We start from the raw sequence: 25,650 nt of genomic DNA, 5'->3' as shown, positions 1-25,650 counted from the left end.
AATAGACATTGATAGAGACGCAGAGGCGCTCGGTAGAGGCACAAGATATCGAAAGCAAAAGATAAAACAAAGAAAAAAAATGAAATGCAGACCCGGTCGGATGCATCGAAAAATAAAAATATGTTCTTTTATAGACCGTTACCCCCTTCTCCCATCTCTAATTCGTACAACTTCAAAGAGACACGCTTATTTCCTGCCGCCCTTGTTCTTCTTGCCGACAGAAGCAGAAGACTTGCTCTTCTTTGATGGCGGGGGCTGCTGCTGAGCAGCATCGTCAGACTCGTCATCTTCCGTGTCGGCAATGAAGTCAACCATGGAGCCATCGCTATCCTCATCATCGTCCTCATCCTCGTTCTCCTCGAGCGATTCCTCAGCATCGGAAGAACCAACAGACTCAGCAGCCTCAATGTCCAAAATAGGCTCTTCGTCATCATCCTCATCGTCACTTCCATCATCCTCGTCATCTTCAGACTCATCGACGCCGTTCATCATTGACTCATCCTCATCGTACGCCTGGTCGCGTATTGACTTCCGCGGCGTCTTGGCCTCGGTCTCACTGTCCTCGAGATCTTCCTGGCCCTCGACGTAGATAACATTATCCTCGTCCTCGCTGTCCATACCCTCATCGCCGCCGCGGATTGATTGCCGCAGTCCCAATTGGGCATCGAGCATGTCGAGCTTGCCCTTGAGGAGCAGGAGGGATGGCAGGCTGGCAGAGCGCTGGTCCATGACCTTGTAGAGGGAAGTCATGCGCTTCAGGAGGTCGGGGTGGCCAGCCAGGGCTCCACCGTGAGCAACGCAGGTCCACTGCACCCAGACGAGAAGGTGGCCGTAGCGGCCAGGCCGGGAGGCGAGGCGCTCAGCGAGTTTTTGAAGCAGAGTCGCGGCAAGAGAAGAGTCGAGACGCTGGATGGTAGTGCGGATGATGGAGGTGTCACCGGTGTGGAAACAAGACTCGAGCATGCCGTTATCGTTGGTCTTGAGCGACTGTGTGAGGACAGTAGCAAGTGAGACACCGGTGGGAATCTGTTGCACTGCAGCCTGGGGCTTGCCGGGAACCAATGCGCCCAGGAGGACGTCGTCGTCAAGCTCGGCCTCGACATCGACTTCCTGGCCTGCGTTTGCGCGTAGGAGTTCTCCGAATGAGGGCTCTGCGCCCTCTTCTTCTTCCTCTTCCTCCTCGGAATCGGATGCGTTCTGCATCTCAACGTCCTCGGTCGCTGCGACTTGCTTGGTGGGCTTTGTCTTCTTCTCGGTGGAAACCTTGGACTTCTTGTTGTCCTCGTCATCGGAGTCCTCATCACTACCAGAGTCGGATGCGTCTGGTTGTGTGTCCTCCATCTCTACATCATCATCGACCAGGTTTCCCTGCTCGACATTCATGCGAGACTCGTCAACACGGGTCTCGCCTGAGCTCTTAACTCCATTCGTTGTGACGGAAGAAAGTGCTGAGCCGGACTTGGTCTTCACCACGGTCTTGATTCCGGTGAAAGAAAGCTCATCAGTGTTCTCATCGAGGAACTTAACACGCTCAAATACAGGAATCACACCACCTTCGGTGTATGCAACCACGAGAGTAGGGCCCTGGAATGATATGGCGGCGACGGGAACGCAGGCGTTCGAGGAGTCGGTGTTGGTGATTTTGAGAGTTGCGTTTGCTTTCTGGGTCATCTGTTTCCGGTTGGCCTTGGCACTGGCAGAGGGCGCACTTTGGGGCTGAACAAATGGCTTCGTGAAGAGTTCGATGCTACCATCTGCGGTGACTGCAGCAAGCACTTGCTTCTCCGGGGCGGCAACACCATCAGTTTGCAAAGTAATGGACGAGACCTCCTGGTCGGCGACAAGGTTGCGAACAAGCTTCTGGGTGGTGGCATCAAATACGTTGACAAAGCGGTCACCATCGGATGCAAGGAATGCACCCACTCCAGCAGACTCGGAAGAGGACGAAATGACGGTGTGGATAGGGTTGCGCATGGCAGGGAACTGAACCGGCTCGTCGGCCTTCTCGGTATCTATTAAGTACGGGGTCTGGGAAGCGCAGATAAGAGGAGGGTTCGAGGGAACGGGGCGGGAGAGAGCAGTGAAGACTGAGGATGCGGGGAGGTGGATTGTCCTATAGGTATATCATTAGTTAGGAGCTCGGTGTAGCCCAGCAAATATCAACACTTACTTGGTGCTTTGTCCGGTGCGCAGGTCCCACTGGACAAGCTTATTGTCACCACCGATACTCCAAGCCTCCTGGGCGGGCCGATCGGCCGTGAACTTGAAGTCCTTGATACCCTTGTCGTGTGCGCCGGTCAAGGTGCCAACCACCTTATCTTCGGATGGAGAGTACATGCGGATATCCGATGTGTTTGTGCCGAATGCAACCACGATATCGCCCTGGTCCAGGCCATCAACAGCCCCATTGACATCGGAGCCGCGCTTGCGCTTCTTTTTCGACTGGTCACGGCCCTTGCCCGAGCCACCGTAGTATCCCCAGTCCAAAGAGGTCACCGTTTCCTTCGGCCCCAGAGCATGCTCACACTGGAGGCGTCCTGTCTGTGTGTCGTGAATGCGAATGTGCTGGCCATCGAGGCCTTGGATAACGGACGCAAACAGGGCCAATTGGTACTCTGACGGGGAGAATGCAGCGCGCAGGATGGACGATTTGCTGCCCGCATATGTCATGCCCGACGCCGGCGATGCGGCGGCCGAGGCGACCTTGGTGGATGGGCGAGTCGTCTTCTTTCCCATCTTGGCTGTAACTTTTTTTTCTTATCGTTTTTTTTTCTCGCAGTCGAGGGTATGGTGGTGTGAAGATAAATATCAATAGATCAGACCCAAATAAAGACAGCAAAGATTCCGATAAGACTCTATTTTTTTCCGCCCCTAAGGAAACAAATGGGGGTTTAGGCTGGTGGTTTCGCAGTTGATCCGGACAGGAAAAAAAATGTTCTGTAGAGCCTTGATGGGCTAGTCCTAAAGGGGTTTAGACTGTCAAAAGTTCTTATCTAATCATATCATCCCGTGATGCTTCAATGTGTACCTACGTGTAGGTACTATCCATAGTTAAGTCCTAGGGTAACTCTGCTACCTATTTAATTCATTTTAGTCAAGGTTTCATAGTGGTTTGTTTTCCACCTTCGTTGAGAACTTTTTTGTTTTTAGCTCTGAGGCTTTTATAATAAGACTCTTTTTTTTTTTTTTTTTTTTGGACGCTTTTGGTTTTATCATCCCTTTGCCGAGCGAAAATATATAATAGACCATTTCAACATATACTTCCTGCAGACATCCCCAGAATCTATTTTGTAAAATTAGACCAAAATCCCAATGAGTTTCAGGTTCTTCGTGTGACCCAAGCCAAATTCGATATACATATACGAGAAACAGGACAGTAGCCAAATAAGAGCACTCGTCTCGTTATGGCGCTCACAGATATGTATACCCGAGCCATCTAAAATGTCCAGCACTAAAACTTTTATGTCGTATACTTTAAAGCATATGGACTCCCATTGGGCAGATCTTTGAGACCAAAAGTACCCCAGGTCCCGAATCATGTGACATACGTATATATGCCTAACCTGTAAGGGTCGAGGTGCAGCTAGCTGCCCATCGATGTAGTAAATGCAAAGTGCTGATTGGAAATTTCCAGGATGCTAAGCGGGGAACCAGGCAGTGACTAGTCTACTATATCATCTATAGGTGTTTCAAGATTCCATAACATGTTCCTTGCGCCGAATATGTACATATCCAAAGGTGATGTTATTGCTTATGTATTTATCAACTTTGGAATGATGTACAATACGTGTACTCATCATGTTATAGTCACGTGAATTCTCGAGTGGTGACGTGACTCAGACCCCCGGCCTAACCCGGATGTAGACAGAACCCTAGGGCTTTGAGTCATCCGAGATATGCGTCCACTGGACTTTGACAGTTTTATAAAACCTGTATAGGGAATTCTGAGATGAAGAAAGCCAAAAGAATAAAGAATAAATAAATAAAGTATATATGAATTTCATTCTATCATCATATATTAACCTCAATACAAGGGAAAGGACAAAGTTATGAAAAGAAAAGAAAAGAAGGAAAAAAAAAAAAGTTCCAGGGGTATAGAACCAATCAAGGGGTAAGAAAGTCATAGAATCGGGACTAGTGTGGCTGGTGGAACTGGGTAAGAGGAGAGTGCAAGGCGGCCGTTTGTACTTAAGGATTCTGGCATCCCCTCCCGACCATTTTTCTGCTTCCGTCCTGGTTTCTCCTATTTTTATTCTCCTGACCGCCCTACAACATAACAAACGCGTCTTCGCGTCATTTCTTCCTTTTAACCGCCTTCATCCCCGAATTCTTATTTTTTTTATTTTTTATTTTTTATTTTATTTTCTATTTTCATAATCCCCTTTTATCCTGATCTTGCCTCAGGCAATCAATCACCCCGGGAACTTTTAGCTCCATATTCTTGGTCTATCCAAGTCATCTAGACCTGGCCTCAATTCTACTACATCACGTGACAGACTTTATACCGCCTTCTTGGCAGTATAAATACCTCGTCTCCGATCGCATTCTCCACTCTTCCTATCTCTCGATCATCTCTGACCTCACTCTTCTTCCCTCCCCCGCCCGTCGCGTTTATTTGCGCCCACACGTTTGATATCAAACCTCATCAACCGTTGAGTCCATACTACGTGACCTTGGTTGCTGCTAGTGTTTGTTCACTCGAGATTGTTTGCACGCGGCAAGATTGTTACGCGGAGAGATCCTACGGGTGTTTTCAGTTGATCACTAGCTTTCAAAACACCTTGCCATAACTCTCACATCTTCAACTCCCTCACTCTTCCCTAACTTGTATTCTTGCTTATCCAACGCGACCCCAATGGCGACTCCGCCTCCCGAGGTTCCTCCTGTCACTAAGGAGGACAAGCCTCAATTGCCTCCATCGCCCACTGGTCATTCTGCACTTGACTTTGCTGCACCCACTAGGTAAGTGAACTAGCTTCATATCTGCTCTGTTCTTGATCTGACTGGCATGACGGTTACGCAGCGCACAAGATGTCGCAGTGAATTCCAGAAGCGACGCATCCGCGGATACCGAGGTTAAATCGCCTGCTCTGAATGGCCACACTCCTGTCGCGCCTTCGAATACCAATGGTACAACCGTTGCCACCTCACCGCCCAAGTCCCCTGAGCATCAGACCCCCCAAGAAATGATCCAAAACAAGACATCTGCTGCGGGATCTGCTCCACCCGCGGAGTCAAAGCCGACCGAAGAAAAGATCAGCACTCCTGCTGCAGCCAGCGCTGCGGCTGAAAGTGTCGTTTCGTCCACCCCACAGGCTGTGGTAAACGCTCCCACATTTCCTGCATCTACAGATGGCCCTAATGACACACCTGAGCCGATGGCCATCGATACCACCCAAGGAGTCTCGACTCCCGTGAAAACCGACCTTCCTCATCATCCTACCCCGGCACCTGCACCTGCACCACCTGCGCTCACCGCGGCGCAGCCCGTTGACCAGGAGATGAAGGACGCATCAGAGGCCCCGCTATCTCCTTCCAAGATTTCCCGACAACGGGATGCTGATCTCAGCGAAGAACCAGCCCCCAAGCGGACCAAGGTCGAGGGTGACGATTCGGTTATTAACTTTCAGGCACCTGGATTCAACTCCCCATCTGCTGCAACACATGGTCCAATCCGCACTACTGATGGCGGACCGGGGCTCACTAAAATGCAACATAAGTTCATTTCAAAGAGTCTCACAAGCCTCAAGCGCATGCACGATGCGCGTTTCTACAAGGAACCTGTGGATGCTGTCAAGTTGAACATTCCGCAATACCACACTATTATCACCCAACCCATGGACCTAGGAACTATGGAAAGGAAGCTCAAGAACAACCAATATTCTTCTCCCCAGGCTGTCGCAGATGACTTTGCACTGATGGTCAATAATACGATGGTCTTTAACGGTGCAGATCACCTGGTCACCCAAGAGGGGATCAAGCTGAAGGCGACATTCGAGAAGCAGATGACTAACCTCCCCAAGCCCGAAGAGGTTGAAGAGAGGAAGCCAAAGAAGAACACTGAGAAGACGTCTGCCGCTCGCCGGGAGCCTCGGACTTCTCTACCAAGTCAGCCCAAGGCTGCTTCTCCCCCGTCTCAGACATTTGCACTTGGACCCGAAGGTCTCCCCGTCATCCGGCGCGATTCCTCCAACCCCGACGGTCGTCCGAAACGGTCCATTCATCCCCCAAAGCGTGACCTTCCGTATTCTACCAAGCCAAAGAAGAAGAAGTTCCAATGGGAGTTGCGCTTCTGCCAGGAAGTCTTGGATGAGCTGCACAAGCAAAAGCACTACAGTTGGGTCATGCCTTTCTATTATCCCGTGGACCCTGTGGCTTTGAACATTCCCACATACCACAGCGTCATCAAGAAGCCCATGGATCTGTCGACTGTTCAATCCAAACTTAAGACCGGCCAGTATGAGAATGCAAAGGAGTTCGAGAACGATGTCCGCCTCATTTTCAAGAATTGCTACCGCTTCAATATCCCCGGTGATCCCACTTACATCTGTGGCCAGCGGGCTGAAGAAATCTTCAGCGCAAAGTGGACCCAGAAGTCGGACTACCTCGAAGCGCATGAGCCACATCCCGAGCAAAACACAGATTCCTCCGATGAAGATAGTGAAGAGGATGCAGAGGAGAGCGAAGAAGACGACGAGAAACTCACCCTGCTTCAGAAGCAGATTGCCGAGATGTCTCGTCAGGTCGAGGCTATTACCAATAAGAAAAAGAAGACACCTCCTTCCTCTAAGAAGGTTGGCAAGACGAAGCTTGCCAAGAAGGATTCCAAGAAAATCAGCTCTGGAAAGCGAGACAAGAAGAGCAAGATCTCTCAACCTGGCAAAACCCGCGCCATCACCTACAGCGAGAAGCAGATCATCTCGAATGGTATCAGTAGTCTTCCTGATAAGAGGATGCAGCAAGCGCTCCAGATCATCCAGAACAATGTTCCTCAACTCAAGGTAAGATTTTCACGCGTTTATTACACAAACAAATTCTAATATATATTTCGCAGGGTACCGATGAGGCCGAAATTGAGTTGGATATCGACGAGCTCCCTAACGATGTCTTGCTCAAGCTGCTCAACTTCGTGAAGAAGCACGTACCGAATCTCATGGATGATGAAGAGGAAGAGGATGTCACCGCCAGCAATGTGGCACCTCCCAAACCCAAGAAGAACAAGCCAATGAGCAAGTTCGAGCAGGAAGCTCAGATCAACATGCTCCAGAACAACCTTTCTCGTTTCCAGGGTGGCGCTCACTCTCCTGATCCAGTGGCCTCGGTTGAACGCAACGAAAGCAGCGATGATGAGTCTGATTCGTCCGAGGAAGAGAGCGAGGAGGAGTAAACATACTCTTCTAACTCAATCTCGCCATTTCCCCCCCATACGGATGATGGCCCTTCACCCTGACTTGCGTTCCAAGCGTCGTTTTTCCCCAGTGCCTCTTTGAACAATTTCTCGCCATATCTTTCTTTTTCAGTCACACCGCTGATCCTGACGGGCTGCTTGCAATGCGCTATGCAATCCCCGCCAGCAACGTCTGTACATACTTTGATTTTGAATACCCCTGCACCCGGCAAGGTTTTTACTGCCACCGACGAACCTTGCGATCAAGATTGGCCGAACAGGATTCTATTCACTTAACCACTTGAATTTCCCTTTCCCTACACCTGAGTGTGCACTTTTCTCCCGTTTCGTTTCACAGCCAGGATAGGTGGATGGGGTTGCTCTATTTCCCCCGACGACGTTGCGGTTGGAAGAGGTGAACCGAAGCTTTGGCTTCAACTTGTATGATTACGAAAGAAACGCGGAAATGCAAAATGAATATGTACTTGTAATAGTAAGGTATCCGATTTTCTATTAAGTATGTAGTTTGAATGTACGGAGTACGAAATATTGTATTGCGAACCACCTCGTTCTCTTATTCCGTCATTGGTCGTGACGCGTCGGGTCTACTTCGGTGTTCGGCGGTGAACTTCCCCAGTTTCTTTGCAACATCAACATGATTCCTCCCTGCGACCCCTCAATTCTTGAGCACAATCCCCAATTCAAACGACTATATGAGAATCTGACAACCTCCCTCCTTGATCCGGATGCCTCAACGCGTGCTCACAGCGCGAGCCCAGCTCGCACAGCTGTGGTGGAAGTAAGTTGTCGACACGCTGTTGCGCAGCACATACTCAACAGACCCAAGCACAAAAAGAGCTCTGACAACACTTTATCACTAGGAGCTGAAGCAATGCCAGACCCAAAATGCGAAAAAGCGAATCAAAGAGCATATGCTCCGGCAATTGGCCTTTGCCCCAGACAGCAACCTACCCGCAGAGGTCAGGACAACCCCCGCCATAGGGCACCAACCCATCGAGAGGAAAACAACATCCCTAACGAACCTAATACATCCAGTGCCACGATAACCTCGCTATAATAACCCTCTACCTAGAGACCCCATCCAGCGCAATCGAAACCACCACCCCAAAGCCAGAAACCGAGACCAAGAAACCAGATGAAGCACTCACCCTCCTAGCACCAGACATCGAAGCCTTCTACACCAATATCCCAGCCTTCATACTGCCCTTATCCAAAACTCTCTCATCCGCCATTCAAGACCTCCGCGCTCTATCAACCGCAAACACAGACCCAGCCACCGGGCCCGACGCAGATGTCCCCACCCCACAGCCCTCGAACCACAATGCACGCGCCCGAGCGCGCGACCGCCGAGTCCGGACCTCGATGGCGCCAGTTCCGCCGCTCTCGTCACAGCTGCAGGCACGGGTGCGCGTGTTGCGCCACACACAGCTGTCCGAGCTGCCAGTCGCTCGGCGGAAGATGGCTGCTACGGCGGCGGAGGTTGTTGCCGTGCGGGCGCGAGTTCTGGAGCGCACCGTTGTGACTCTGGAGCGGGCGAAGCATGGGGCTCTGGCGCGCGCGACGAAAGCTAAGGCGGAGCACTTGGCTGTTGTTGCGCAAGGCGTGGAGGGGAAATTAGAGTATGTTTTGTCTTCCCGGGTTTCAGCTTTCAGTCTTGCTGTTATCCTTTTTGATGGGATTGGTCTTTTAACGATTTGGACAGGGTTACGAAACTGGAGATTGCGACTACGCTTTATACGCCTGAAACACTTGCTGCTCTTGCTCGGTATAGGCAGCATCTCAGGCAGACAAAGGAGCGCTTGCAGCACCGTCGGAAGATGACGATTCAAGAGCTGAGAGCTTACGGTGATGTGGAGGTGTCTGATCCGGCTACCGATATTGACGCGGATGAAGGGTCTTTCGCGGATATTGCTCGCCGGTATGGGGTTTTGGCGAGAGAGGTTGAAGAAGTAAAGATTGAAATTGCAAGATTAGAGAAATGAGCTACGACTACATACCTCAGGTAGTACATAGTATAATTAAGATATTAAGATCCGGCTTCAACACATGCAGTGTTAGATCTGTAGATCAGTAGACCCCGGTAGCCCTAGGGACCTCCTTGGTGACCAGGTAAGAGAGCCCAGCGCGCCCCAACCTCACTTCTTCCTACAGTCCCCAAGCCTAATTGTACAAGTCTGGTTTCTACAGGTTCCATAGAGAAAATGCCAAATGGCCGAGCTTAAAAACCCCGAGGTCTCAGTTCATTATCATTCTCTTGCTGTTTGCTACCTTTCAATCACCGCAATTCATGTTGTCACATACTGCACCCTCATCTATGTCTGGTACTAGGGACGCGAGAAGAACAATAACCGGCCCATACCCTAGAGACCCACGCAATTCTCCCGTAGGATGGTTTTTGACGTCGATGAGCTTTGCCTTTTCTGCATCGATGTCATCGTTCGGTACCTTCTCCTCATTCTCGTCCTTGTTGGGTTTTAGAACGGAAGTGGATGCCTCTTCGTCTTTCTCAGCTCGAAGCATTGTCACGGTATGGTAGTCACCCAATTGTATGATAATTGGGCCACCACTCCGGAGGGAATGAGCTATTCAAACGCGGAAATGCATTCCATGACGGCTATGCCCCTCTAGCTGAAAAAGCCATTGATTTTTTCAAGAAGCTTGGGGGATTGTATTTGAAACGCCAACGCGATTTTGTGGAACGAACAAATCCGGTGGATAGTTGGACAGAGGGGTTTCGTAAATCTAGACCAGAGATGGCGAAATAGAGGACTTCCCTCTGAATCATTGCTCACGGGTCGATGATTCCGTATCCCACATGTCTGGGTAAACGTGCTCATTGCCCAGTTCGTTGCCGCCTCTCTCGCTTCTAACCTCTTCCTCGCAACTGCTTGACGCCTGTGGAGGACTTTGCCGTTGCACAGAGGTGGCTATAGATAAGCTGGTCCTTACCTCAGCCGTACATGACAGGTGTGCTCTTTGGGGACTGCCTTGTCGCTGTCATTGCTGTCATCGCTGTTGATAGGATAGGGCATATTATGTAGCCATTGATGCCCATGAAGCGAATTTGAAGACGATTAGCCAGGAATGACGGGTGCTGTATGAGACTGGTAGATTCAAGTTCGCCAAGATTCAGAGTTCATTAACCCGCCAAGTCTTAAATCCGGGGATGTCCCTGGCTTAACCCCGCGAATCACATGACCGCGCCAAACTTTTTCTGCCCGAAAGAGTCAACGCTACAAGATCTACTCATTCGCCACATTTCTCTTTGAACGTTCTGAGAATTATTCAAAATGGCCGACGACGGACTGAACATCTACGATGAAATCGAGATCGAGGACATGACCTTCGACCCGAATATCCAGATCTATACATACCCTTGCCCATGTGGCGACCGCTTCGAGATCGCGATCGACGATTTGCGCGACGGCGAAGAGATCGCCGTGTGCCCCAGTTGCAGTCTGATGATCCGGGTTATTTTCGACTTGGTATATTTATCCATCACAAAACCAGACGTATGTCGCTTTATGTGATCAGTTGGCTAACTATACACCCTGCGGGGTATCCACAGGCGGATCTTCCTAAAGCCGATGCGCAGAGTACGAGCGGGGTGGCTGTTCAGGCTTGATCGTGCGACAAAAGAGATTATGCAAAATACCCTTGAAATGATTTGAGTCAACCTCAGCCCGAAGTGAAGGATCATGTTGCTGAGTTTTGGAAGTCAACTCGCAGCCGTTCTCATTATTTTGGCGGAAGTGGTTCGAAATATTGGATATTTTGCCATTCTATTGCTAGATGCGACTGCTCGCCATGGACTACATAATGCGCCTCGCCGGGTCAAGTGGTTTTGATCTACCAGACTTCACCCCAAACACCGGATCGCGCGAGCATGTTCTATGTTCTGCTGCAAGTGCGAGTGTCGTCTACCTGCATCTTGCCAAGTGACTCGGTGCCTCTGGGAACTGTTGCTCTCGGTGACTCGCACTAGGGTACCCGCCGTACCTCGCTCAACATCTTTAACGTTCGCTCGGGCTCCGTCGAGTTCGTCTAGTGTGAGTTTTGCCTTGGACAATATCACTTGGCCAGCCAGGCAAGACACCACTTCATTCATCGGGTTGAGACTCTATATTTTGGCTATGTACATGTCGTGTTCATTCAAAAAGAAAGAACAACACTTTGATACTCCCGTTGAATCGGCGATGAGATGGCCCTTTCTTCCGCCTTCGCATTGCGTTCTCGCTACAGACAATCATTCTATACCCACCTAGTGCATTTACCTCAAACGATACCCGCAACTATGCTCCCAAATCATTCGTTCATCCCCCTCCATAGTAAATCTATGAGAAAGTAGCAGCACCAGAAAGATTTCAATGCAACCGCATCATAAAATAAATACTAAACTACAATATGTAACATCCCAAACAAAAGCTGGAACGGCAATGATCTTCTTCTTTCTAGGTAATCGATAGCCCAGCAAGACGGTTCACTCACTCAACAACCTCACTGTAAATATCCTTGGGCAAACGCAAGGTCAACTCAGAGTTCAACAGCTCAGTCAAGTTAGATCCATCACGCAGGTAGATCCACTGCCCATTCACGAAAGGCCGGGAATCCTGCTTCTCATGCATGTAATCGCCCTCGACAATCCAGTCATAACGCTTCGGCCCGGAGATGGGCGAGCTGAGCCAGATCTGCTTGTTGGGTGGTTGCTTGTTGAGTACATAGGTTCCGAGTGCGGGAACGGAGATGTTCAGAACACCAGCCTAGAAGAACAAAGTGGGTTAGTAACTTATTATAATTTATATGTCATGGCAACAGAGGGACTGTGTGTAGGCTGAGAAAGATAGGAAGAAGGAAGATGAAGAAGACTGGGAAAAATATGATATATAGAAAAGAAAAAGAGAAACATACACTGTACTCAGCCTCAACATCCGACCCCTCTTCCTGTGCCTTCTCCAGTTCACTTTGCAGGACGTTGAAATAATGCTCCGCGTACTCGTAGTACTCCTCCGGCGTCAACGGCGAGGGCTCAGTGATATGAGCAGCAGCTCCGGCAACAGAACCCGACTGCGGGTTCGGGGATGGGGGGTTTGCTGATTCTGGGTGAATGCCTTTGCGGATTGCTGGGGATGACTGGAAGGAGCGAGTGAACTGCGAGGCGGAGCTGGGGCGGATGGCGCAAGCCCGGGGAAGCAGAGTTGAAGTTGTGGTTGTTGTGCGGATGGATGGGCGCACGGAGGCGAGCAGAGCTCGGGGGGCTGTGCGGGATAACATTGCTTTATGAAGGTGTTTGGATTGGGATTGTGGAAGATAGTAATTGAAGGTTGGGGGAGCTGTTCTGATGATGGTTGCGGAGAGATGGGATAATTTACATCATCGTTGTTCACCGCCTGCTTCATTAGGTACGATTACGGGCAGTACTTATGATTGGATGGAGGTATAGATGACAGTTGCTTGATGTGGTATTTTATTTACAAACAGTGGACTATAGATCTTGTGTACATATGATGATTTAACTTGTCAAATACTTTGATTGATTTATAGGCATTTGATGGTTGGCCAGGTTGAGGATACACTGGCTTGTGCAATAGGTCTGTCGCCACCGCTGAGACTATAGCATCTAGGAACTTCAAAAAGTAGGAATTGTAGTATATTTTCGAATTTATTTCCTTCATGATAGAGTACTTAAAATTCGGGTTGAAAGATATGTGATATCTGCAAATGAGTTTTGTCACATTTCAATCTAGGGTTAGGAATGACCACTTCGCCTTCCGGTGATGACCTTGGATTGAGGATCTCGGTATAATCCTAGGGGTTTATATTTTTGGGAGTTTAATAGCAGTTCCCCTCATTTCGTAATCTAGGTGATTAGTGAGGCCACAGTACAGAGCTGCATATGCCGTAAATATTTACATGGTACCCACATTTTCGAGTACCTATTTAACGAGTGGTAGACAATGCGAAGACAACAGGCTGAAGTTAGCAAAGGAATGAGAGGTTTAGTGTATGCTGTCGATGGCATAATTGCTCACAACAACGCTGACACGCATGCGGAGAGAATGGAGTGCGCCTAGGCAGGCAGACGTGGAGGCTGCTGCCGCTGTAAATGTCGGAACGGCCATACCAAAGAGCCTGATGACCACAGGAAGGAGATTGGTGTATAATGAAACTGCAAATGCAAAAGATGTACACGAGTGTGCATACTTGTCTGGAATCAACAGAAATAATGTGTCAACAGTGGTACTAGCATCAACACTGATAACGATATTTCCGGCGCCATTAATGATGAGACCAAGGAGACTTGTATCGCGCTCGCCCTCATATTTAGAAACTGAAGGCACAGCAATGGTGAATATCTCATAGGAACACGAGGTAGACTTGTTATATCAACCAGGTATGCATGATCTCGCACTTTCTTGAACCAATGAGTGAGATCCTTTAAGACATCTTCGTATAGGCAGCTAACTATAGCTACCTAAACATGTCATAGAATCATCCGTTGTCTTCGGTATATGCCCAGCGCCATGGGTGCCTGGCGGGCAAGACCACGCGTCACAATCTAAAAATGGTCCTCGATAGTTAGGCTGCTTGATCATTGAGGCCGGAGACTAGCCGAAACTAGTAGGAATAGGATTCTAGAACGACAGTTTGAACACGAGCGGGAAGATCCGGACAGAACAAGATTGGTAAGTCATGAGTGATGAGCCAGCCGTATCTTTCCTATTCATTTTCGGGAATTGTAAGATGTGTACGGAGTACGGAGTACAGCGTACAAAGCCAGCAGGGCTGCGCAGTAGGATGACGTGGGCAGGGCGCCGGAACCTGGGAAAGTGGGACCGGGGCTAGAAGCGAGTCTACGTTGTATGGAGACAAGCCACATTACTTGCCAACGCGGCCAGAACAACCCTAAGAATGCGATATTTTCTTTTTTTTTCTTTTCTCGGAGAAAATTATTATTATAATAATAGTCCGGGAATTAATAGTCCGAAAAAATATGTTGTATAGTCTATAGTCTTGAATGAGAACAAATTTAGAGTCATGGTTCACGTCAGTAGGATCACAAAGAGATCGGTGGAATTTAGTCTGTTTCAGATCAGAGGAACCCTAGTCTTGGTCATGGGAATAGAGTACAGACATGCATATGCCTCGGAACTATGTCCGGGACCTTGCGGTGGAGGCGGGAGGTGACTGAAGTTTGATCTCGTAGCGACCTTGTGATTCTCGCTAGTGGCAACTATTAGTCCAGGGGGAGTTACAATGAAATCAAAGAATGAATGAAACCCGGAGAATTAGTACCAAAGGACACTCCGGATGATACGATTGAAAAAAAAAAAAAACCCCCGAGAAACTGCTTGGCACGTAAACCTTGTGCTATCTGCATTCTGCTGGGTATACGGAGTACTTGTGGACCGACTATGTTTTGACAGCCTATAAGAGAATTAGGAGTAAGAGCATTGATCCCCAGTCATTATTCCAAGGGAATCACTACTCCGTCAGAGGTGGCACAAAGAAACCAGAACCAAAACTGACGAAAAAGAAAATTAGGATACGCCTTTGTTGGAGAACAACGGGTTAAGAACATTCGAATGGGGCGTCAATCATAATGCGATGTACCGGAAGAAACACCGGCGTGTAGTCCGGCAAGGCTTGTCATGGCCGTTTTTCGGCAACAGATCGGCAGGGGTGCTGAAGAGGGGTTGGTTTCAGACCGCGCCCCCTCTTTCTTCTAGCCCTAGAACAACGCCCCCAGTCGACCCAGAAGTAAGGAACATACCGGAATACCGGTGAAAGGGAGAGACGGTCTGGATCTTATGTTGCATGTGAAACATGGCGTCGATCGGGGGTTGGTGTCACTATGAGTGGGCGATTCGATCCATACTGTTTTTATGTGGTGGCGCCTTCATAGTCGGTGTGTCATATTAGTCAGTTTCAGTTGACGCCCATGATTTTGTTGTGATTTGTATGAATCGATGAGTGCGGTTATTTTTTTTTTTTTCTACTTGAATCTGAGCTATTGAATCTTAGTCTTACAATCTCACATACCTTGGAACCAAGTTAAATTAATGTAGTGCAATGTTTGGTGTTTTTATCGTGTTCCTAGGGTTGTGTTCAATAGCACATTGATATGATAGGTTAACCAAAGACCCAGATGACGATGTATCTAGGGTGCGCCTATCAGAGAGGCTCCCCTGACCGGGAGCCAGGGAACTGCGCGGTCGAGTCCATGGTGAACCATTGAATGATGCAATGCCATCCGTGGTACGTTCTTGCCCCCACTGCACTCCAATTTATGTCGGACTTTTGTCATTGGGCTTTAAATCTCCCAAGGTTGTCTCTCATTGCATGCCTTTGTATTCTGCCAGGGGCAAGCCAATTATTGTTCACGCAAAGTTACAGGTACCAGGAACAGAGTTTCAGTGTATTTCCCCGTCACTGCAAGTCAATGTCAAAACTCGATGTAACAAACACCGCTATTGTTACCCCATTATGGTCCAGGCTATTGTGGAGTGGCATACGGATCTTGGCTGTGGAGTTAGACCAGATGGGAACCTACTTGATACCGAAGAACTGAAAGAATTAGTGTCAATTAGCGCCTTGGGGAGTGAATTCTCATTGTAAATGTAAGAAATGTCAGAAAAGACGCTCGGTTCAAGCCAATCACCGTGGTTCGAATTTCTGTCAACGGGCCATGGAGTCCATTCAGATCCATCCCTGCTTTCCCCCGCGCCAATGATATTTTTCATGCAACGTTCGATCTGGCCAGAGGCATGGATATGAGGTAGAACCCGCCTCCTCGGCCCCCAACATCCAATGGCCACTTCCTATCTCCACTCCACCGTGAAGAAATGGAATATCTTCCAGCCAGCGAGTTGGGCTGGTAGGTTTGACACACTGATGCCTGGGGGATTTAAACCCTCCACCTCCCTTGATCTTTCTTTTCTTCTTCTCTCTCTCTCTCCATCCACCCAACTTTCCTTCATTTATTTTCTGGTCTTCTAGTCCTGTGCCGTGCACGGTCTGAGCCTCACTTTCCTTCAAGACTACATTCCTTTTTACAAGGTCGAGAACAGGTTTCTCTCTTTTTCCCTCCTTTTTTTTTACAAGTCCACTCCTTTTGTGACTTATCTTTCCAACTTATTCAAAATGGTCTCTTTCACCAAGCTTTTCACTGCCGGCCTCGTCGCCACTTCGGCTATGGCCGCCCCCATGCAGGCCAAGCGCAGCACCTCCAGCAAGCGCGGTGCCGCCTACAACGATGTCACTACCGTGTCTGCTCTGACCAATGGTGGCACCATCTCGTGGGCCTACAACTGGGCCGGCTCCCTCTCTGGCTCGCTCCCCTCTAACATCGAGTTTGTCCCTATGCTCTGGGGCCCCAAGATGTTCGGTGGCTGGGTGACCGCCATCGAGACCGCTTTGTCCAGCGGCAGCAGCTACATTCTCGGATTCAACGAGCCCGACATGGCTTCGCAGGCTAACATGAGCCCCACCGATGCTGCCAGCTACTACCAGACCTACATCACCCCGTGGTCCGGCAAGGCGAAGCTGATTTCGCCCGCCGTAACCTCCTCTACCGAGACCGGAGTCGGCCTTGACTGGTTCGAGTCTTTCATCGGTAGCTGCAGCAGCTGCGGTATTTCCGGTCTGGCCGTTCACTGGTACGGTGACACTGCCGATGATTTCAAGTCCTTCGTCACCAAGGCCGTTGACACTGCTTCCAAGCACAGCCTGTCTGAGGTCTGGATCACCGAGTTTGCTCTCACCGCTGATATCAACGGCGCTACCGACACCGCTACTACTGCTGCTTTCCTTGACGAGGTTCTCCCTTGGTTGGATGAGCAGACTGGTGTTGCTCGCTACTCTTACTTTATGTGTGCTGAGAACTACTTGCTCTCCGGTAGCACTCTCAACCAGGCTGGCCAAGCTTACGTCTCTGCGTAAGACTGCTTGTTTGACGTGTTGAAAATAACAAAAATAAAAACAACGAAATCACCAAAATAGAGAGCCCGAAGGGGATTCGAGCAATTTACATTTCTTCTTGGGTTCTGCTGGCGATTGATCGCCTTGGGAGGGTCATGTCTGTTCATATTTTCCAAGGAGTTTTTACGCAAATATCCAAAATATCCACCACACCATTTCATTTTATTTTTATTTCAAACCATTCCCCCGTATAAACGTAATTCTGTAGTATTAAGGTGATGAGGTGGCGGGTTGACAATGGCAAATCAGGCCCGCCACAATACATCACTGCAGGCAGATCTAACAATGCGACATTGTTTAGCCTAAAGGTCCCAGTCCCATTGTCTTAATAATAATGCTGAAACTTGAAACCTCGCTTTCAGGTCTATTCTTTGACTCTAATTTAGTGTATACTATCACATCCTATTGTTTGTTTCTTTGTTTCTTTATGTGTCTCTTTCAAGCACTAACAATGCATATTGAAATATCGAGTTTCAAGGCCACAATGTATAACACTTCTTTAGTCACAAAGGGCATTTCCAGTATTAAATAGTGGACATATTCCCCTTGCCGTAGAATTTCTAACCATCCAAGCATCCAAAACATCAAATCAAGCATAATTGCTCAAAGCTAACATGACACTCCAGCAGCCGCCGCCACTCAAAAATTGGCCGCACTCCTTCGACGAGAGATATATATACAGGCGTTTTAACATAGAAGATCGCCCCGACGACCATAAGGTTCTCCACGATTTAGCACAAGAGGTTTTTGATATTGTAGCGGTTGAAGCTCTCAACGATGGCAGAGCTATCACCAACATTTTCCGATCGAGTTATTCACGCACTAAAATCCAATTTGAGTGGCGCAAGCGAATACCGAGGTTACCAGCCGCTGTTAGAAATCACGTCACGGACGCTGATCTTCTCACTGGGGCGCTTTATAAATACCTCAATTGTATTCAAGATGAGTTGCAAAAGGAGTTTGAGAGACAGCTAACGGAAGAACGAGCAGCAAAAGCGGCAGCACAAGCAGCGGGCGCAAAGATGGTAGGTGGAAAGACAGGAGGTGGACAGGCAGCAGGAGGACAGGCAGCGGGACCAAGTACAGCACAGCAGCCATCAGCAAGGTCAGTACAAAAGCAACCAGAACAACCGAAGAAATTCGACTATTGTCGGCCCTACATAGTCCCCAATGGTGATGTCCAGATCATCCGAGCAGATCACCCTGACATGCCAATTGCAATTAGGGTGGGCGACTTTTTAACTGACAGAGGAAATCCACAGGATGTATGCCCAGATGGGGATTGGATCAACATCGCCAATATCAAATTCGAGGTGTTCAGAGAAAACCTCATCCAAGAAGGCTATCTGGTACCCGGGGACACAATCTGGTTACACCATCTCTCTCTGGACCAAATTGATCCTGCGTTGATTGCTAACCCACAGACTGGCGAGGTACGACTGGCATCCTTCAATCTCGCATCTACACTCCTGCGAACTATCCGTGAGCATTGGCCTAAACTTCGAAATCCCTCCCCTGATCCCTATAGAGGTACCAGACGCTCACCTTTGCCTAGACCAAATATGACTATTATCATCCGGACTGGGAACACAACAGGTAAGGACTCCTTTCTAATTCAGTGCGATTGTTAAAAGACATGATGCTAACATTCTTCTTCTATAGGTGGTGCCCTATCTGCTAAACAGCCAGCATTAGCTCGTCCCACTGAAAAAATAGGTGGTAATACACTCGGTCCTAACCGCCGTTCTGAACAGATAGCCCGATATGCCGCCGACAGACACGCCAAAACCAAGCGAAAGAGGGCACAGGCGGATGCAGCAACAGCAGCAGAAACGGCAGCGGAAACTGGAGCAGAAACCGAGGCTGAGATGAATGCTCCAGAGGCCCAGAGAAGAAGGCTAGGGGAAGCACACAAAACTGTCACTGTCCCCGCTGATGGCCCTGCACCTAGTCCTCTTTTCGTCCCTGGAGCTGTCCCTGGCCCTGTCCCAGATCTTAGTCCTGGTCCTACTTTCGCCCCTAGTCCTCTTTTTGCCTTTGTCCCTGGCCTTAGTCCTGGTCCTACTTTCGCCCCCTCCCCTGGTCCTGGTCCTGATCCTGATCCTGGTCCTGATCCTGGCCCTACTTTCGCCCCTGCTGCTGTTGGGCAGCGACAAGAGGAAGGAGGCGACGAAACCTCTTCTTTGTTCAACCTTTTACGTCCTATAATCCTTGAAACGGGACACGGGGGCGATTATGGCCTTGAGCAACAACCCCAGGAAGGGGGTGACGGTGATTCTGCTTTTCAGGGGCCTTTAGACCCTGCAATCTTTACTACTGCAGAACTTACAAGCGAGGATAGAGCCGCCATGCAAACATTCCTCCAGGAGAATCAATGGGCCGAAGGACCGATGGAGGAGGGAGACCCGATGGAGGAGGGAGACCCGATGGAGGAGGATTGAAAGGAGCAATGAGGACAAAAAGGTAAGGAGAGTAAACGAGGTAAGCACCGACATACCTCATTATTATTGTGTTTCTTTAATGTTATACCATGCGAATATTGTATTCCTATCTATCTAAACTGCCATTCTCTGATGCAGAAACAAAACCCATAAAGATAATTCTTCCCCCTTGTAAATATAAAATCCCAAAAGAGTTCTAGATCTCAATGTAACCTGACTTTAAATGAATTCAAAGTCTCGAACTATAGTCTATGTTCCTGTGGATGGTAATTTAGATCTCAAAAGTCACATTTTTGTTTCTCGATTCTGAGTCCGCTTCCGCTGACTTTGAAGCCGTATGCTGTTGTTACTTTCCTTCCGAATATCTTTGCAGGTTGAATTTTTATAGAAGTAGAACCACATAGCTGAGTTCCTTGAGAGACTGTAGTCATTGGGAAGGCAGAAAGACAGACATAACCACGTTGTTGCGATATTTCAAGCGCAGGTAAATGGCTTACTTATTGACCCCGACTCAAACTTATCAACCTACGAAGCATAGAGTCAGCAATCTTCCTCGGAAGGTGAAAGGAATAAGGGCTTACCAGTTCAGCAATGCTAGCATAGGTACCGCACCCGAAAATAATCATGCCCACCAGGAATACCACACCATTCAAAATCGCAGGCTTCAAATTGTGCTTTTCATACCATGCACCCTCTCTCAAAAGCATATACCACATGATTGGTGGGATATAGAAAGACAGACCAGACACGAACAAGGAAGAAATGATAGAAAGCAATTCGGAAAAGATGGGGATGGCCTCAGCAATGATCCAAGCTAGGATGGTAACAACAAACACAAGACTAAGCCATGTGCTCCAACCCTTCGCGGTATTGACGAAGCGAACGACTGAGTCCCGGTATATCTTTCCATGGATATATCGACAGACGACTGTTGTATTGATAGACCCAGAAATGAAGATGACTGGAAGCGCTATGCCGAAGACAACCCTTGAGATGACGGGGCCCGCAGACAGCAAAGCAGGTGATTGCACCTCTTGCCCGACAAAGGCGTAGATGATCGACCCTGTTAGGGTGTAGATAACAATTTGGATACCTCCTAGCCACCATAGCGTTTTGACATAGTCCTCGGGGGTATGCATATCTTCCATGAATGACGGCAGACATCCAGCAAAGGAGTAGGCAAAAACAATATTATTGGTGGCTACAATAGCCGCAGAGAAAGTGAGACCAGGCTTCGGCCAAGCAGACCACGGCGAGAGATCCGCAGAAAGGTCACCCGAACCATTCGAGCTTTGAATACCAGTCGCAATTATCGTAACTCCAATGGCGATGACAATCGACGCGAAATCAATATAGCCCAATATCGCAATCTCCGCAAATGACGGAGGAATAGCGAGCAACATCAGGATTGCAGCAGATGCAACGCTAAAGATAATCGAGCACGAACTGCTCTGGGTAATATTCTGGAATGCAATCGCACCGGTCAAGCAGTGCGACCCAATCACGAAGACAAGAAGAGCAACAAAGCTGCCTACGAAAAGTTTTGATCCCAAATTCCCCAGCAGAAGTTGTCCGACATCTGCATAATGACCAACTTGAGGATACCGCAGCTTGACTTCGCCGATATTGTACCCCGCGTAGATTGCGACGAAGCCGAGTCCGATAGTTAGGATTACGCCTGCGACCATTCCCAGAGCAGCGAATGCAGATGGTAGACCTAGGCTCCCCAGGGCGATCGCCTCGACTATCGAAATGACAGTGAGTCGTTTCCAGCCCAAACGGCGGAATCGGGCATTCCCTTCTAAGATTCCTTGTAACTCAGGGTCCTGATCTTTAGGGAGAGCTTCGCTGGCCATTGTGTCGAGATCTTGTGGGCAGTTTATCGATGAATTGGTGATCTGTATACCAGACTGGCATAGGTGTAAGTGCAGCCCAGGAAAAGGAAATTTAACAGAAAAAAAGAAAAAATCAAAATGAACAAGAAAGGCGGATCAGATAAGATCAAAGAGTTAAAACCGACCGATGGTCGGACCAGCAGAGTGGAGTAACCCCCTCAGCAACATGACACTCTCTACCGAGGATTCTGTACCCTTATGGCTTTATGAAGATAGTCTAGATGTGGAGCACAGTGGAGTCAGTCAACACGACGTTTATCAATCACAGGGATTGAGATACGGGGAGAGACTGGTGATTCGCAAGATTCCTGGCGCTAGATTCGGTTAAACTATACTCTGCAGGAAAAAGATAGGCCGTGTCGGAGCAAGCCGCAAGAACAATGAGACACTGGCGTCCGCTAGGCTTATACTGGATAAGCACCTGAACTTCCAAGGCTGCTAATGAAAATTTCAAGGTCCCAACTCCCGAAGGTTGTACGTAATTGTTTCAGCTCGTGAAGAATATCTCTTACTTCCCAGGTCGTTGATGGGGCAGAGATTTTTTCTTCAGGTGATGTTGGTTTCTACCGCCCTCAAATATGGTACAGGTTTGTTAAGTTTTCTTCTCGTCTCCCGCTTGTCTGTCTGTTCACGGAGCCCTCTTCTCGATGGGTGATAGGAGACAGCCATGTTGTCTTCTGATTCCGAATAGTGAATGAGTAAGCGCTTGATCTCTGATGTGTACAAAAATGGTATCAACAATGAATGCCAAATCCGATAATTGAATGCACAAGGAATAATCGAGGAGCACATCGCTCGTACATGTGAACGAAGGCTTGTAGCCAGGTGGAGGCCCCGCGTGATTACGTGATCAAATTTAAGTTCCAGGGTGCCGAGGTTCCCGACCTCGGCAGGCCAAACTTTCAGAAACCAAGCTAACCAAGATAGGAATAGCTGATTTGTCTATAGCGGCTCTACTCTATACATATTCAGGAACAGCTACACTGGTGTAAACACCAATCTTAAAGCTACGCGTCTGAAACTTGGAAGATATCGAGTAACTATCTAGGTAGAGGGGTGTGTTCCGTGGGATCCGCCAGTGACTATGGAGCCCAAATGCTCAGCCATGACTTTATCAAAAGACTCTCACGAGAACTGGTATTCAATCTTGATGGGCAGCGAGTATATGGTATGAATTTCAGCAACTGGGTAATGCTGATGTCCCTCCATAAGTGTGCACGCACCATTTGCTACAGCCTACGGGACCCTCCGCCTGCGCTGTCTCATGTGAGATGGCGGTCGAGAGGGTTGGAGAGAGGAAGAAGAGAAGAAGAAGAGAAGAGGTAGGAGGGGGGTGGGTGTCCTTTTATACCCCCAACAACCCGTACCTTCCTAAAGTTGACAGTCCCCTTGCACCTTCCCTGGTTGTCAATGTCACATGTATCCATAGGTCGCACCTTCCCACAACACTCTTCGTTTGTATCAGCACGGCCTGCGCGTGAGAAACCTGGGAAATGTCTAATCGCTATCAGCCGATGGTGTTCACGAGCACGCTAGGCAGAGAGTTCTGTAAACCTACGGAAAGGCTTCACAAAATTTATCGCCGACCGTTAGCACTATGAACAAAGGAAATCATCATTTCAGGAACCCTAGAAATCACAGTTGACTGATATCTGCCCTTCTATGTCAGATTGCTCAGGCAACAAGCATAGCTTACTCACTATCGGTAGTATGACATTGGTTCACTGAGCAACACGGGCAGAATGTGACTATCAAAGATATGACAGAGTATAGGTCTATAGAATTGTAGGCAACACTGTTCGAGGAGCGCATAGAGGTAGATAAAACGCTTAAGCAGGGTCAATAATCTCATGAAAAGTCTGCTACTATAGCCTGGATTTCAGGCTTCGAATAACCGCGCATAACGCATATACAGATCAAAGTGAGAGTAGATAGTCATAGTGCTGTATTCAAAAATTACGAACTCGGATTGGTATTTAGACTGACTCCATTGGACGATGTCTCCAAGCAGACATGCATATCCTTTGATGCACTCTCCATTCCCTTGAGAGTCGGATCAGACTTGAACGGAACTGGAGCATCAACATGCACATCCGAGAATAATAAAGCCAAGGGCGATGATTTCCAAATATACTGATTTCTCGTGCGGATGACCGTGACAATAAGAAAGACAACAGTCAGCACCACAAGAGCAATAGGAAGACTCATCCACGGCCATCGCACGTGAACGAAAGACTGGTTCGTCCAAGCTACACCATCGATACTTCCGTCGCAGACCTTTGACCGGGAATGGGTTGTAAGTGAAGATGCTAGGGATTTGAAAAGTGAGTTGATGTCGGCATAGCCTCCTGATTCACCATACAATGCTTCGATGATATCGGATGGCCCATTATCGGACTGCCAAGTTGGCCGCCCTCCAAACGTATAGCCGTTGCCTTGGAGTAAGGGACCCACGGAGTTATGCATCGCTAGCAGGCTCTGCCAGGCGACGTTGTATGTACAGTTTTCGTTAGCTTGATATGGAGGTTGATGTCGTGTCCCGTTCACGTAACAAGTGTCGGGGATCAGTGCAGGGTTTTGGCCCCCGGATTTGGATAACAGATAATTTGTTTTGCTAGTAGTTGGGGTGCGCGTTTCTTCGAACTGACCGTTTTTCACTGATGCGTTGTATGTGTCGACACAGAAGTAGAGCGCGCACTCCGTTGCGGTGATCGGGGGTGGCACCTTGTAGCCGGTAGCGCTGATGGCGGTAAAATTGACAATTAATGGTAGGTTTTGTGCATCCAGCTGAACTAGATCTAGCTCAGTTGATGTATTCATGGTGGTCATTGTCAACCCTGACTTCGTGCTGAAATGTAATTCATTCGGCAGAGTGTAGTTATAGACGAGAGTAGTGTTCAATGGAGGGGGAAGTGAGTAAGGTGCATCTGCATGGACAGACTCGGTGATATTGATGCAGCGACTACAAAACCCAAGAGATTGGTATGGAGAAAAGGTGCAGTTTCCACTGGCACAGTCCATCACGATGGTTTTGCTGTCAGGGCTCTGGCTCTGGAAAATTCCTGTGTATATGGCACCGAGAGTCACGAGGGGCACTTTTTCGGCGCCGGGGGAGGCTCCTGCTCCGATGTCGGTGTACAGACTCGAGTTGCAGATTTGTATTGACGATCGGCCTGGGGTGTGAACAGCCTGTTCGTTGATGGCAATCACTTGCTGGACGAAGGGATCGGTGGCAACCGCGACAACGAGGATAACGCATCCAAAGGTGACCAGGTGTCTGTTAATATTAGCATATTTCTACAGGTATGTATGCACTTCTGCAGGATACCTTTCCCAAAGAATCGACCGAAGCACCTATCAGAACTCACCTAGGCAGGAATCGGAAGAGTACCATCGCCGCCCCTAGTGGGCCCCTACTGGCAGCATCCAACAGCGCCATATCGCTCAGAGTATTTCTCCGAGTAAACCATGACCATTTGAGTTGAGACAATCCTTCCGTGACGGCGAAGGCCATGGCGGCCTTCATGAAAGTGCTCAGCACTGATACCAATGCGTTGAGCGTGATACCATAGGGCCAGTCTGGTATTGGATTTCCATCGTAACTCGCGAGCACAACGATAATCGCAACTAGAAACCCCAAGGATAAGACACAGCTGAGAACTTCTAGGATCCAGTTGGAGCTCCAGCTTCCTAGGGGTGGGGCGGCTTCGGGCTCGGGTGGAGTTAATGGGAGCTCCCTGACATCTCGGAGCCTGTTGAGTTTGATATAGGGAAGTTTGGATCTGTCGTTAGGCCTCATGCTTATGGTACTCGTTCATAACGAGGATTTGGAGGGGCTGACTGGACATGAAACAAAACATGGACTAGTGGAAATAAAAAGGTTGAACGTGTGGCAGTTAGTAGCTTCAGTAGTTAGCAAATCAGGGCT

The 25,650-nt window shown here is 48.7% G+C and overlaps 11 protein-coding genes across 11 annotated transcripts; 5 read left to right on the top strand and 6 right to left on the bottom strand.

Annotated features, from left to right (window-relative positions):
• Window positions 1-186: 186 nt before the first annotated feature.
• On the bottom strand, window positions 187-2,736 carry N7455_011971 (WD40 repeat domain-containing protein; the record flags this gene model as incomplete). Its single annotated transcript, XM_040953950.2, has 2 exons — window positions 187-2,113; window positions 2,171-2,736. 2 exons carry the CDS (start codon window positions 2,734-2,736, stop codon window positions 187-189), a joined length of 2,493 nt encoding a protein of 830 aa, XP_040815699.2.
• A 2,119-nt stretch (window positions 2,737-4,855) lies between these two features.
• Window positions 4,856-7,387, top strand: N7455_011970 (putative transcription regulator BDF1; the record flags this gene model as incomplete). Its single annotated transcript, XM_040953775.2, has 3 exons — window positions 4,856-4,962; window positions 5,024-7,001; window positions 7,055-7,387. 3 exons carry the CDS (start codon window positions 4,856-4,858, stop codon window positions 7,385-7,387), a joined length of 2,418 nt encoding a protein of 805 aa, XP_040815781.2.
• Window positions 7,388-8,042: 655 nt separating this feature from the next.
• On the top strand, window positions 8,043-9,390 carry N7455_011969 (uncharacterized protein; the record flags this gene model as incomplete). Its single annotated transcript, XM_040953899.2, has 4 exons — window positions 8,043-8,186; window positions 8,269-8,367; window positions 8,444-9,027; window positions 9,111-9,390. 4 exons carry the CDS (start codon window positions 8,043-8,045, stop codon window positions 9,388-9,390), a joined length of 1,107 nt encoding a protein of 368 aa, XP_040815692.2.
• Window positions 9,391-9,679: 289 nt separating this feature from the next.
• Window positions 9,680-9,928, bottom strand: N7455_011968 (uncharacterized protein; the record flags this gene model as incomplete). The annotated part of the gene is made up of 1 exon (XM_040953917.2): window positions 9,680-9,928. One exon carries the CDS (start codon window positions 9,926-9,928, stop codon window positions 9,680-9,682), a length of 249 nt encoding a protein of 82 aa, XP_040815756.2.
• A 261-nt stretch (window positions 9,929-10,189) lies between these two features.
• On the bottom strand, window positions 10,190-10,440 carry N7455_011967 (uncharacterized protein; the record flags this gene model as incomplete). The annotated part of the gene is made up of 2 exons (XM_065606789.1): window positions 10,190-10,303; window positions 10,369-10,440. The coding sequence occupies 2 exons, from the start codon at window positions 10,438-10,440 to the stop codon at window positions 10,190-10,192; spliced, it is 186 nt and encodes a 61-aa protein (XP_065459955.1).
• A 258-nt stretch (window positions 10,441-10,698) lies between these two features.
• Window positions 10,699-11,033, top strand: dph3 (CSL family zinc fnger-containing protein; the record flags this gene model as incomplete). Its single annotated transcript, XM_040953813.2, has 2 exons — window positions 10,699-10,893; window positions 10,977-11,033. 2 exons carry the CDS (start codon window positions 10,699-10,701, stop codon window positions 11,031-11,033), a joined length of 252 nt encoding a protein of 83 aa, XP_040815650.1.
• Window positions 11,034-11,892: 859 nt separating this feature from the next.
• N7455_011965 (frataxin family protein) lies at window positions 11,893-12,679 on the bottom strand (the record flags this gene model as incomplete). Its single annotated transcript, XM_040953798.1, has 2 exons — window positions 11,893-12,168; window positions 12,317-12,679. 2 exons carry the CDS (start codon window positions 12,677-12,679, stop codon window positions 11,893-11,895), a joined length of 639 nt encoding a protein of 212 aa, XP_040815637.1.
• Window positions 12,680-16,549: 3,870 nt separating this feature from the next.
• Window positions 16,550-17,347, top strand: N7455_011964 (glycoside hydrolase family 128 protein; the record flags this gene model as incomplete). The annotated part of the gene is made up of 1 exon (XM_040953934.2): window positions 16,550-17,347. One exon carries the CDS (start codon window positions 16,550-16,552, stop codon window positions 17,345-17,347), a length of 798 nt encoding a protein of 265 aa, XP_040815748.2.
• A 653-nt stretch (window positions 17,348-18,000) lies between these two features.
• Window positions 18,001-19,827, top strand: N7455_011963 (uncharacterized protein; the record flags this gene model as incomplete). Its single annotated transcript, XM_040953855.2, has 2 exons — window positions 18,001-18,982; window positions 19,049-19,827. 2 exons carry the CDS (start codon window positions 18,001-18,003, stop codon window positions 19,825-19,827), a joined length of 1,761 nt encoding a protein of 586 aa, XP_040815725.2.
• Window positions 19,828-20,301: 474 nt separating this feature from the next.
• Window positions 20,302-21,683, bottom strand: N7455_011962 (uncharacterized protein; the record flags this gene model as incomplete). Its single annotated transcript, XM_040953970.2, has 2 exons — window positions 20,302-20,352; window positions 20,409-21,683. 2 exons carry the CDS (start codon window positions 21,681-21,683, stop codon window positions 20,302-20,304), a joined length of 1,326 nt encoding a protein of 441 aa, XP_040815641.1.
• A 1,995-nt stretch (window positions 21,684-23,678) lies between these two features.
• N7455_011961 (DUF3176 domain-containing protein) lies at window positions 23,679-25,521 on the bottom strand (the record flags this gene model as incomplete). The annotated part of the gene is made up of 2 exons (XM_040953784.2): window positions 23,679-24,999; window positions 25,091-25,521. The coding sequence occupies 2 exons, from the start codon at window positions 25,519-25,521 to the stop codon at window positions 23,679-23,681; spliced, it is 1,752 nt and encodes a 583-aa protein (XP_040815745.2).
• Window positions 25,522-25,650: the final 129 nt, after the last annotated feature.

Source organism: Penicillium solitum (genome assembly GCF_028829755.1).
Source record: "Penicillium solitum strain IBT 25940 chromosome Unknown utg000009l_segment0_segment0, whole genome shotgun sequence".
Taxonomy (NCBI): Eukaryota; Fungi; Ascomycota; class Eurotiomycetes; order Eurotiales; family Aspergillaceae; genus Penicillium; species Penicillium solitum.
This window is presented reverse-complemented; position numbering and strand designations above follow the sequence as displayed.